The 13,991-nt window shown below is 43.0% G+C and overlaps 1 protein-coding gene across 1 annotated transcript; it reads right to left on the bottom strand.

Moving 5' to 3' along the window:
• Positions 1–265: 265 nt before the first annotated feature.
• On the bottom strand, positions 266–1,045 carry LOC136529969 (uncharacterized). Its single transcript, XM_066523020.1, has one exon. The coding sequence runs from the start codon at positions 874–876 to the stop codon at positions 517–519; it is 360 nt and encodes a 119-aa protein (XP_066379117.1). The 5' UTR covers positions 877–1,045; the 3' UTR covers positions 266–516.
• Between the last annotated feature and the right edge of the window lie 12,946 nt (positions 1,046–13,991).

The raw sequence follows: 13,991 nt of genomic DNA, 5'->3' as shown, positions 1-13,991 counted from the left end.
CGTTTGAGGAAATTGTACTATATGTGTATCAATTCTAACTTAATGAAAATTGAGAAGTGTTGAAAAAGTAATAAGTTTTCAAACTAGAAAGTCCCTTGTTGTGTGAACTACTTGTCTCCTTCCCTTGTTCTCCTCAACTGTAGCCAATCATTCAAATTTAAGAGATTTTATAAGATTTTGAAACTTGCATGTTTCCAAACGAGAATGTAATATATAATGTTTGATGTTCGTAGTTTTAAATTTGATCAAATCTTATTTTGTGACAGGAGAGGGTATAATGTTTCAATAGAGGATTGGATCGTAAGTTCACAGCACACTTGGTGATTAATAAGCGTTAACCGATTTTACCACACACACTACTAGAGTACTAGTTAACAAGGAACAATCAACGCAACAATGAAACAAACATGCAAGTTCCATCTGCTTCGACCGGTCAAGATAACGAATTGACACCCAGAGATCGATCCGTCAACCGGTCCATCCCCTTCAATCTTCCATGGGTTGGCGCGGCAGCTTTCAGTGGCCGACGACAACGAGCTGGTCGTCGTTGGGCACGTCGGGGTCGTTGTAGTCGCTGCCGTCGTCGCCGTCGCTGTCGGGCGCGGCGGCGGGCGCCTTGAGCGTCACGCTGGACCCTTCCTCCTCCTGGTTCTCCGGGTCGTGCACGGCGCCGACGCGGCACGCCTTGTCGTTCTTGGCGCCGGCCACGCACTTGTCCTTCGCGGCGCCCGACGACACCGCCGCCGCCGCCTGCGGAGCGGGCGCCGCGGCGTCGGACGGCCGCAGCTGGAGCAGCGCGCACGCTAGCACCAGCACCAGCACCACCACCCACGCGCGCACGGGCGCCGCCGCCGCCATGGTTGGTTGGTTGCTCATGACCCGCCAGCCGGGCAGTGCGAGAAATGACAATAATCAAGAAGAATGTAGGAACGAAGGCGATCGATGGAAGGGAGTGATGGCAGGAGCGGCGTTGGGAATTAATGCGGGGGCATTAACAGGCGATTTTAAGGAGAGGTTGGTCTGCAAGGCTCAACAACTAACGTTGTGGAGGCACCACGAACGTTGCTCTTGCCAATTTGTGGATGGTGGCCCTCGTTTTGAGGGAGAAGAAACAGATGGACGGCCTCGCTACCTCGCTAATTTTAGTCGCACCATATATAAAAGAAATGCAACAGATTTTCTCCTCAACTTTAGTTTGCTAGTACTTGTATACAAGACCTGAAGACACCACATGGCTGGAATTAGTAGGGCGAAAGCTAGCTAAAACCTTTTCAGCAAGGAGAAAGCTAAGTTTCGATCGGCCATTTAATTAGAGGCCCGTGTCACTTGTAATTTTGGAACGGATCTCTTCTCTTTCTTGTCCCAATGGCAACCTTCTAGGCTTCTACTAGCATTGATGATCAGAGGTTGCACCACACTAGATTTTGCTCGGTACCAATCCAGTACTCCCTCTGTATTCAAAATACTAGACGTCCTGGGCCAACAGCCCATTTTCGTATAAGCTGACCTTGTGGCCTCCCGATAGAAACATTGGACGCGAATGCCCTTGGCCATGCATGCGCCGCCGCTTTCGCTCCCGCAAATCCTATTGCTCGCGCGCCTTCGGTCGTCGCCCGCATTGATCGCGCGTCGTTCCTCGCCCTCGGTACTTGCAGCAGAAGCACGCGCGCCTCCTCTCTTCGTCTCCCGACGTAGCCACGCCTCCTCGCTCCTCCATCGCCCCTTCTCGCAGAAACTCTGCCGCCGCCGCCTTGTTAGGGTTTAGCCTTCGCCATGGATTCCTGTTGGTGGAGCCTCGATCGCCGCTCGGAGGAGGTGCTCGCACACACTCGACGCTCGCCGGTCTCCGCGGACGTCGCGCCGGTCTCCGCGGACGTCGTGCCGCACGCTCGCTCACAGTCGACGCTCGCCGCGCACACCGTCTCAGCCTCGCTGGTGGTGTCGGACTCCGACGAGGTGCTGCAGGACTCCGTCGAGGAGGTGCCGGACTCCGTCGAGGAGCTGCCCGACTCCGACGAGCTGCTGCCGGACTCCATCGAGGTGCAGCTGGAGTATGATGCGGTGCTGCCGGACTTCGTCGATGTACTGCCGGACTCCGACCAGCTGGACGAGGTGGTGCATTGTCCTCGCTGTGGCACGTTCCATGCCGGCGGCGTCTTCGGAGAGGAATGCTACCAAGCTCGCCGCGAAGCTCGCCGGTGTGCCCGTTGTGGCCTCTTACATGAAGACTACGATATGATAGCAAAGTGGTTGGACTACCTGGACAAGTTCGACTGTGAGATCTACATCCCAGATATCTCCAAACTTCAAATGGATGGTAACACCATCATTCTGCCAGAGCACGTCATCAACAAGTTGGACAAGATCAGAGATGCAAAGAAGTTGGAACTTGCAAAGCTCAAACAAGATGCAAACAAAGAACAATAAGGTACTACATGTCTTTTTCTAATTTGCTACTACTGTAACGTGTTTGCATCTTCTAACATGCTTGTTGCTATTACAAAATCAGTAAAGTGCAAAAGCTAACTTGCTTTTTCTAATGCTTTCATGCAGGGAGACTTGCAATTGCTTTGGCTAGCAAGGAAGCTTCACAAGGGATTTGCAATGGCAGCCTATCTTCCCTCTCTAGTCTTTGTTTGTTCAAGTGAGGAATCTTTATATTGTTGCAACCTTTAATCTTCATTGCTTCCTTCAAAACAGTTTGTAGTGTTACAAATATCATGTTTGCTTTCCATGGACTGTACTCCAAGAATGCCTACAAGAAATGTGTTCAAGAAATTAGATCTTTCATTGTCTTAGAATCTTTATTGTATTGAAACAATCAAATGGATGATCATTTACCTGCTGCACAACTGGAATTAGATCTTTCATTGTCTTAGCATTTTTCTTGTATTGAATAGCTTGAATAGCTCGGAAAAAACCCAAATCTAGGATGTTAAAATCTGGAGAATTGGGTGGTTGACATATGAGCCGAATGTCAAACCCATCTTGCTTAGCAATCTCACAAAATTGAGGATCATCCACTTTTAAATGAGAAGGAGCATTGTCTTGTTGTATGAAAATAGGCTTGTGCACATCTTCTCTTGGCCACTTGGCTCTAATTGCAGGAAAAACTTTATTTATCATGAATTCTCTTATCACCTCCCTTGTGATTGATTGAATTGGCTTGATTACTTCCTCTCCACGAAGGCGATTGTGACTTCCTCTAATAGCTTGTTCAAAAGTGACTAGTGGAAAGCAACCTATTTTGCCATCAAACACACATTCTCCATTTCTAAATCTGGCCGAGCACATACACACAAGAACATGATCCTAGGGATGTAGTTCTTGTTTTTGCAAGTTCGATGTGGCTCATCTTCCTCGGGTAGCAAGTAGTACCTCTCTGATTTCTGATGGAGGTAGAACCACTTCTCATCAATAAACACAAAGTCAAACAAATCCTTGAACTTTGGATCATCAAGCAAACCTTGGTCAATCATGTCAATGCACCACTTCAACCTAGTCTTCTTGTTAGCATTAGTGAGATAAGGTTTGATACTACTAGAGTGGCGCCGAATCAAACCCTTTTTCAAATACCTTTGTATCCTAGATTTGCTAATACCAAGTCTACTAGACACATCTTCTATTATCATTCTTTGTTGCAGAGGAATGTTGCGCAATTGTTCCAAATCAAGAGGGATTGCTTTATGTCCACTTCTACCTTTCTTTAGATTAGGAACCATGACTGGAATGTTGTTAGCAAGCTGGTTTTTACCTTGCTTCCATATGCGCTGCACTGATCAAATCTTTACTACAAATTGAGCACCAACAATTGTTGTATCATGCTTGCCTAGTTTGCCATTTTTGCTTCTCATCAACAATGCTTGGTACACTTGTTGGCTAACATGATCAGAATAGTCATGCTTCGGTTGGTTTACTTGATCGGCATGTTGTTCTAGCAAAAGGAAAAAACAACCATTTTAATAGTACTCACGGCATGATCTAAATATAGGAAAAAAAACCAAACACATTTACAATAGATGTTCACGGCATGATCTATTTATAGGGAAAAAAACAAAGACACTGATATAATAGATGTTCACTGCATGTTCTATTTATAGGGAAAAAAACAAGCATGTTCATGGTAGTAATAGTAGTCACGGCATGATCAAAATATAGGACTACAACAAGCATTTTAATGGTACTCAAGGAGTGAAATAAATATAGGAATCTGTACATACTCAAAAAAAGAGCATGATGTAAATATAGGCATGCTTACCATGGGTGTTATGTATACAATCAAAATCTACAGCTCCAATTTCATCTAGTGACAAGTTCAAATCAATTCCTGTCCAAAAATAAAAGAGCATGCTGAGAATGGAACCTAATATGCATGCCATGCTCCACCAGATACAATGAAACAATTCATGTCCAAAAAGAAAAGAACATACCATTGCCATGCTCCAACGGAGGCTCGTTCAGATCAAAAAAAGCGTCGCCGTCATCATCTTCATGCTCTGCGAGATGAAACTCAGTGTTGCCATCGCCATCTTCATGCTCTGCAACATGAAACAGTTGATGTCATTGAGATCCCACCACTACGCCAGATTTGCACATCACTGCCGGATTTGTGAGAACCGCCAGTGATGTACTTTCACTGCCGGTTATGAGCTTGAAAATAAAAAATGATTGGGGCTGGGCTAAAACCGGCAGTGAAGGATCATATCACTGCCGGTTTGTGGCTTGAACCAGCAGTGTTTTGGCGGGCACTCATCACTGCCGGTTTAAACCAAGAGCCGACAGTGATTGGGCACTATCACTGTCGGTTCTAGCCAAGAGCCGATGGTGATAAGCCTACAACACAAAAAGGCTGCAGCCATCCTCTTCTTCCTCCCCTCTTCCATCCCTAGAACAGAGGCGCGCTTTTGGGCCCTTCCCTCCATTGTTGCGGCTGCTCTTCACCATGAAGCTAGTGCTTGGATTTTGAAGAATGGCTTGATCTTTTTGCTTTAAGGTTAGTAACAAACATCAACTCATTTGATTTTGTTGCTTAATTAGCTTCGTTTTGATGGCTACATTGCTTGATTCTCATTCTAGTTCTTTCTCCATTCTAGAGAGCACTTTTCCAATTGGACATTTGTGCAAGGCGCAAATTGTGGTGAATCCTTCATCCAAAAGGTTGGTGTCTAAGAACACATTTAAATTCCTAGCTAATTATTCCATGGTGGTCAAGATCATCATTGTTAGTATGTGATGCTATATTTAGTTCTTAGAAGTAGAGTAGAATAGTTGTTCTTCAATATTGTGCAATAATTGTTTTTTACTACGATTTTCAATTTACAGGGCCGGGGCTACCAATTTCAATTTTTCAATAATTAGTGTACAATAATGTTTTCCAAAAATGGTACTTTCGAGCTACAATTGTTGTTCATGAAGCTCGATTTCTTATAAATTCTTTGTAATTACTGTCTCAGTATTTTTTTGTGCAGAGATGGATCGAGAGTGGATGCATCTGTCCCGAACGGACAAGCGGTACATGCATGGCGTCAGCCAGTTTACCACTGATGCCAAATCCCATGCTGGGAATGGGAACCATGTCTTCTGCCCATGCAAAGATTGCAAGAATCATAGGAACTTTTGTCAAATTGAGTCTATACGATCACACTTGATTACCAGGGGGTTCATGCCAAACTATACGATATGGACTATGCATGGCGAGGTTGGTGTGAATGTTCTGCGGGAAAACGATGATGATGTGGACATGCCTGACGTAGCCATCCACGATGCTGACGAGGAACCTGGTGTCAACACGGAACTTATGGCCACAGTTAATAATGTGTTTAGGAACACGCTAGCTGACGACACCGAGGATAATGATGGCATTTCTCAGCTCCTACGCAATGTAGAGACCGGATGTCTTAGTGAAAGACAACTGAGAAAGCTAGAGAAAATGAGACAAGATGGCAAAACATCATTGTATTGGAATTGTCCAATAAGCAAACTAGAAGCCGACATCATGCTATTAGAGTTCAAATCGATAAACGGATTGAGCGATAAAGGCTTCGATCAGTTGTTAGCTATAATAAGAAAAATGCTCCTAGAAAAAAATGAGTTACCAGAAAAGACATACTTTGCCAAGCAAATGAGCTGTCCCATCGGCCTCGAGGTTGAAAAAATCCACGCGTGTTCCAATGATTGCATATTGTACCGTGGAGAAAAATACAAAGACTTGGACAAGTGCCCCAAGTGTGAAACTCCACGGTATAAGGAAGGGCCGTCAGATGAGGGTACCAAGACCAGAGGAGGTCCCGTAAAGGTCGTTTGGTATTTTCCTATAGCTCCCCGGGTGCATAGGTTGTTTGCATGTGCAAAGTCAGCCAAGCTGTTGCGCTGGCATGGCGAAGAGCGTAACAAAGATACAATGATGATGCACCCCGCCGATGGGCATGACTGGAGGACTGTCAATACTATGTTCTATAAGGACATCGGTGGGGAGGTAAGGCACCTTTTGTTTGCTTTGAGCATAGATGGGATGAATCCTTTCGACCAGGTTAGAAGCAATCATAGCACCTGGCCAGTGATGCTCTGTATATGCAACCTTCCACCTTGGGTCTATATGAAGCGGTCGTACATCCAGATGCCACTACTGATCCAAGGGCCAAGACAGCCTGGGAATGACATCGATGTGTTTCTGGAACCAGTGATCGATGAACTAGTGGAGATGTTTGAAAAGGGTGTGTCGGATGTTTGGGACGAGTACAAAAAGGAACATGTCACTATCAAGGGAGTACTTATTGCTACAATCACCGACCTACCAGGTCGAGGTTCGTTGTCTGGAGGGAAGAAAAAAGGCTATACGGGATGTGTCGAGTGCTTGGACGACACCGATGCGGTAAATCTGCCAAATAACTCAAAGATAGTTTATATGGGACACCGTAGGTTCCTACCTAAGGATCACCCTTACCACAGGAACAGAAAAGATTTCAACGGTACTATTGAGAAATGCTTAGCTCCAAAATATCGAGACGGGCCTGCGATACTTCGAGAACTCAACAAACTGGAGGTTGTCCTTGGGATGGGGGACAATGCAGTAGCAGCGCCTGATGGGAGCGTTTGGAAGAAAAAATTGGTTTTCTGGGAACTACCTTACTGGCCATTTCTGAGTGTACGCCACTGTCTTGATCCCATGCTCATCACTAAAAACGTGTGCGCTAACACTCTTAACACCTTGATGGACACCGGGGGGACATCGAAGGATTCACTAGCCACATGTCTGGACATGCAACACTTGGGAATCAGGAAGGAGCTGCTTCCCGTGGAGCTAGAGAATGGCCAGTTCGAACTTCTGGTTGCGTCATGGACATTGAAGAAGGAAGAAAAGCGTGCGCTTATTTCTTTCTTCAATGAACTCAAAGTCCCGATGGGCTACTGTGTGAACCCGAAGAGGCTAGTGAACATGAGAGAACTCAAGTTCAACTATGGCCCTATGAAGGCCCATGACTGTCATGTCATTATGACTCAGCTGCTCCCTGTTGCCCTACGTGGTATCCTCCCCCCAAAGGTCCGCGCCCCAATCATAAAGCTTTGCTCGTTCTTCAACGTGATCTCAAAAAAGGTCATTGATGTGTCCATGCTAGAGCAGCTATAGCGGGACATAGCCGAAACTCTCGTTAGGCTTGAGATGCATTTCCCGCCGACTTACTTTGATACCTCATTGCATCTGCTCATTCATCTTGTTGACCAAATTAGAGCCCTTGGCCCAATCTACCTGTATCAGATGTTCCCTTTCGAAAGATTGATGAAAGTTTTCAGGAGGTATGTTAGGAACAGATTTAGGCCAGAAGGGGGTATGGTTGAAGGATGTTCAACGGAGGAGGCCATTGAGTTCTGCACATATTATCTGGACATTAAAAGGGTCAGAGTTCCAAAATCTCGTCACGAGGGAAGACTACGTGGCAAAGGAATGGTCGGGGAGAATCTGTTACAGTAGACGACTTTGTTTCTTTCAGACAGGCACAGTTCGCTGTTTTCCAACAAGCCGAGGGTGTGATGCCATACATTGACGAGCATAGGCAATCACTGCAAACTCTGTATCCGAGCAAGTCACAGGCTTGGCTAGATAAAAAACATAAGGAGGAATTTGTCAGCTGGTTGCGACATCGCTTGCTTGGAATAAAGTTAGGTAATCAACTGGATGCCTTAGCCAAGGGACCTTCGAGTACATATCTTAAGTACCAAGGGTATGAGATCAATGGATTCACATTTTACACAAAAAAACAAGATGGAAAGAGCACATACCAAAATTGTGGTGTTCGTTTTGATGCTCACGATGAAAACGGCAACGTGCAGGCGACATACTATGGTTTCATAGAGTTGATATGGGAGCTTGCCTACGGTCCGTTGAAGGCAGCTCTTTTTTGCTGCCAGTGGGTCCGGCTCGAGGAAATCAACACTGACAGCGAAGGGTTTACTACCGTTGATCTCACTAAGACCGCATACAGAGACGACCCGTTAGTCCTTGCAAGAGATGTTATGCAAGTCTTCTATGCAATGGACAACAAGACAAAAGGAAGGCTAAAAGTAGTCCTAGAAGGGAAAAGGAAGATTGTCGGTGTCGATGGAGTGACGGACGAAGAAGACTACAGGGGCTATCAGGAAATGTCTGCATTCGGGGCGAACGTACCCCTACCTATCCTTCAAGAGGGTGACGAACCTGCTTACATACGAATTGATCACAATGAGACCCTCATTGTTGATGCACCTAAAGATAGTTAGATTATTGTTAACTATGTAATCATTATGAAGACGTTGTATCAATAATTCGCACTAAATATTTAATTTATATTTTGTGTGCATCTCTACAATTTAATTATTGACTATGTAATCAAATATTAAGATGATGTTCACAAACTCTATTATTTGATAATTATAGACCATTAATTCATTATTATAGAATTAAATAATCAAGACACAAATTTTTGTGTTATTTTAGAATATAAACTAACTGCATTATTTCTATTAATAAATAAATAAAGAAAAGTAAACTAAGTGAACTCCCTATTCTAGCTCAGCGGTTAAGGCCGCGCACTCTGTACTCTGAGACCCGCGCTCGAATCCCAGGCGGGCCAAACTTTTTTATATTTTTTTACAAAAGGCTGCGATGGCAGGCTCCAAACCGACACTGTTTTATATATTTTTTTACCTAAAGTTGGCCGCAGGGCCCTTCACTGCCGGTTTTGGGTTCAAAACCGACAGTGATATCTTCTATCACAGTCGGTTGCTCAAACCGACACAGAAGGCCCAATTTAATGTCGGTTTTTAAACTAAAACTGACAGTGATGTGTAGATGCTCCTCACATGCCAACAGTGCTCACATGACCACAACCGTTGGAACACTGCTTCCACCTACCCCGATAACTTTAGTTCAGAAATAAAAATGTACCATAACTGCTAGCCCCTATAAAATGTCTCTCGGCCAGGAGCTAGCCTCTCCATGCATGTTGGTTTCAGCCAGGCCTTATCAGCCATGATATAATATTTTCCTCTCACAACAAACCACAGATATCATTATGCATCGTAGTCCACCAAAATGGTGCACACATGAGGTACTAGAAGAATGCTACTGAAGATAGAGCAACACCGAAGATTGGAGATGCCACAAGGATCACAGAGCCATCCATTGTGGTGCGCTCTAGACTGTATGTCCAGAGAGACCTGGTGTGCTCTGGGCAATTTCCCATCCCCGAGCGGCATTGGTTTATCAGTGCGGTGCCGAGCTAAATCCGATGTGCTCTGGAGTCTGGACTGTACCGAGAAAAAGGCCATGTACAGCAGAGGCATGGATTCATCGATGCCACCTTGTCATCTCCAACCGGTATAGCTCGTAGACCACCTCGGTGCTGTTGTTTGACCCTAGTTGGTGCTAGAAGAATGCTACTGAGGTGGTTAAATTATAATGTGTTGATACACACTGATGGTAACATTGACCTGTACGCAAATAGGTCTTTGTTATCGTATATGGATTTTTAGTGTAAGGTCTTTGTTATTGTATATGTAACTTATTTCTAATTTTTTTGTAATTTTTTATGTATTTCATTACTATCTAAATAAATATATCGTTGTTGTTAAAACTTTCCCACTGTAGTATTTAAATAAATATATCCTTTACTTATATGCACATTCACTGTCGGTTCTATTTAGAAACCGGCAGTGCTAATCACCTTCACTGTCTTTTCTATTTAAAAATCGGTAGTGATATACACCTTCACTGTCGGTTCTATTTAAAAACCGGCAGTGATGTCCATGCCCCCCTATATAAAACAAACTGCCGGCCACATACATCGATCCCACCCACCCACGAACTCTCTCAGTCTCATTTCTCATATTTCACTCACTTCTCAAGACATCCACTCTCTCTCTCTACGTGATTTGGTCATGGCTCCTGTATTTTTCAATGGTATTGATATGTTGTCTTCTCTAATATTCTATCTATATTCATTTGATCTATATTTATATTCATGTTTCTTTGCATTCTACATTTATATATATTTTTATTCCTTGCATTCGACCTATATTTAATTATGTTGCCACATTTTACTTGGAAGAAATTTTTGTGCATATATTTTAAGTTCATATTTTTTTTGCATTTTATTGATCAGGTGGTATGAACAACGGACCTCCCCCACCACAAGAACCAGGTTTCCACCATGGCGATGAGCCATTCGCTCCTAACGTGGTCATTCCACGGTTCCCTGTTCCAGCTATTGTATGAAATATTTTCCAACATCTTTTGTTTTTTGATGCTAATAAATAACTGTAATTAGTTTAATATCATTGTTGTATGCATATATATGTCGCAGACTATATCCCCAATAGATTGGCTGCGAACAGCACATAGCTGGTTCTTTATCTCGGACATCGTCGAGAACATGACATCTAATGCAAGTGGTCGGCTATGGACGTGTGAACTCTGTTTTTTCATCCCTGAGAGGGGTTCAAATCATCGGAACCATATCCACGGGACATGATAAGCGCCCAATTAACTATCGTGCGCATTTGTTTAGAGGCACTTCGACGTATTTGCTATGATGTGCCTAATTTCTCGCACTTCAAGGCACTTGCTTTGAATACTGGTGATATCCCCGTCCCATAAGCAAGCGAATGGTTTGCGAGCTATAACCATACGGATGTGGTAAAATGGTCACTTATACCTAAGTCGTGGTTATTTGTTGTTTAATATTGTAATAACATTCTCTATTTTTTTCTTTTTCTTCATATGCAGATTACGCTACAGGACCTTACCTATGCTGCATGTGGCTTGTGGGCCGTTCTAGACCAAGCTACGGAGCAACTCGGGTACGATTGGGAGTTCTGCAATGGAAACCTCGGCCAGTTCACTACAGAAGGACGCCAGTACTGCATAAGGATTACTAACAGGGGCAATGGTCGTTCAGTAGGTTACATCTATGATCGACCATTCTTTCGGTATTATGAGGCACGAGAGAGTGCACTCATACGGGCATTGGACTTCATCGATACAAGCGGATACATAATCCGTGACATCAATTACCATATATGGCTACAGAGGCATGTTAGTGTGCGTGGCCCGATCGATCCCAGCAGTGATTCTGATGGTAATTAATGTTTATTTAGTAGGTTTTTAAGGTCGTAGTTTAATTGGATTCTAATTTTAATATGTACGGCTTTGTGTGTTTAATTATTATCATGCATGTAATTCGTGTAACATTTGTTGGGCAACTAGAAATATACATTCTGGTGTCGTATTTGTCTCAAAAATTTTCTCAGGCTTGCACGTGCAACGTGTGAAGTAAACACCAAGTTTGGGATTTTTCGGAGATGGTTTGCTACTTTCTGAGGTTTAATTTAATTTTCGCGCGACGAGACCGTTTAATTATAGGTTGAACTGAGTCTACCCACAAAAAGATCCAGAATGGTGCCAAACTTTTACACAGTCTCTAATGTGCCCTAGGGATAAGAATTTTGTGGGGGTGGATAAAAAAATCTATTGGGTCCAAGATAAAATTCACCCTCTTTTGTCTCATTGTGCACAGAGAAAAATATAATAAATAAAAAAATGATCAAAAAAACCTAAGATCCTGTGTGGGGTCTTAATTTGGGTGTACAAGCTTGCCAAAAAAATTTCAAGCCATTTTGACATAGGCGGTGTATACATGCTTCACGGAGGTACATGTGCCCTTTCATCAAACCATGACTATACACATAGGTTATCAAAGTTTCTGTGGTTCATATGCATTCCGGTGTCGTATTGGTCTCAAACTTTTTCTTAGGCTTGCACGTGCCACGTGTGAAGGAAACACCAAGTTTTGGATTTTCCGGAGATGGTTTGCTACCTTCTGAGGTTTAATTGAATTTCCGCGCGATGAGACCGTTTAATTATAGGTTGAACTGAGTCTACCCACGAAAAGATTCGGAATGATGCCAAACTTTTACACAGTCTCTAATGTGCCCTAGGGATAAGAATTTTGTGGGGGTGGATAAAAAAATCTATTGGGTCCAAGAAGAAATTCACCCTCTTTTATCTCATTGGGCACAGAGAAAAATATAATAAATAAAAAAATGATCAGAAAAACCTAAGATCCTGTGTGGGGTCTTAATTTGGGTGTACAAGCTTGCCAAAAAAATTTCAAGCCATTTCGACATAGGCGGTGTATACATGCTTCACGGAGGTACATGTGCCCTTTCATCAAACCATGACTATACACATAGGTTATCAAGGTTTCTGTGGTTCATATGCATTTCGGTGTCGTATTGGTCTCAAACTTTTTCTCAGGCTTGCACGTGCCACGTGTGAAGGAAACACCAAGTTTTGGATTTTCCGGAGATGGTTTGCTACTTTCTGAGGTTTAATTGAATTTCCGCGCGACGAGACCGTTTAATTATAGGTTGAACTGAGTCTACCCACGAAAAGATCCGGAATGGTGCCAAACTTTTACACAGGCTCTAATGTGCCCTAGGAATAAAAATTTTGTGAGGGTGGATGAAAAAATCTATTGGGTCCAAGATGAAATTCTCCCTCTTTTATCTCATTGGGCATAGAGAAAAATATAATAAATAAAAAATGATCATAAAAACCTAAGATCCTGTGTGGAGTCTTAATTTGGGTGTACAAGCTTGCCAAAAAAATTTCAAGCCATTTCGACATAGACGGTGTATACATGCTTCACGGAGGTATATGTGCCCTTTCATCGAACCATGACTATACACATAGGTTATCAAGGTTTCTGTGGTTCATATGCATTCCGGTGTCGTATTGGTCTCAAACTTTTTCTCAGGCTTGCGCATGCCACGTGTGAAGGAAACACCAAGTTTTAGATTTTTTGGAGATGGCTTGCTACTTTCTGAGGTTTAATTGAATTTCCGCGCGACGAGACCGTTCAATTATAGGTTGAACTGAGTCTACCCACAAAAAGATCCGGAATGGTGCCAAACTTTTATACAGGCTCTAATGTGCCCTAGGGATAAGAATTTTGTGGGGGTGGATGAAAAAATCTATTAGGTCCAAGATAAAGTTCACCCTCTTTTGTCTCATTGGGCACAGAGAAAAATATAATAAATAAAAAAATGATCATAAAAACCTAAGATCTTGTGTGGGGTCTTAATTTGGGTGTACAAGCTTGCCAAAAAAATTTCAAGCCATTTCGACATAGGAATACATATGCTTTTATTTATGCAGTATGTAAAATAAATTTTTAATATATATAAACATCACTGTTGGTTTCAATAAACCGGCAGTGATGAGAAAAATCCGACAGTGATGCTTGTTATCACTATCGGTTGATTTTAAAAACCGGCAGTGATATATAAAAAATTAAAAAATAATTGTGCCTGCCCTCGGGTTTGAGCTCGGGTCTCGAACTACAGAGTTCAGACACTTAACCGCTGCGATAGTATAGGATGTGTGTCTGGTTTATTTAATTTGTCTTTTTAACCTTTATATCGCTTAATAAATAATAAAATTATACCAAAAAAAT

Source organism: Miscanthus floridulus, chromosome 19 (assembly GCF_019320115.1).
Source record: "Miscanthus floridulus cultivar M001 chromosome 19, ASM1932011v1, whole genome shotgun sequence".
Classification (NCBI taxonomy): domain Eukaryota; kingdom Viridiplantae; phylum Streptophyta; class Magnoliopsida; order Poales; family Poaceae; genus Miscanthus; species Miscanthus floridulus.
Note: the sequence above shows the minus strand (reverse complement) of the source record. Positions and strands in the feature narration are given on the sequence as shown.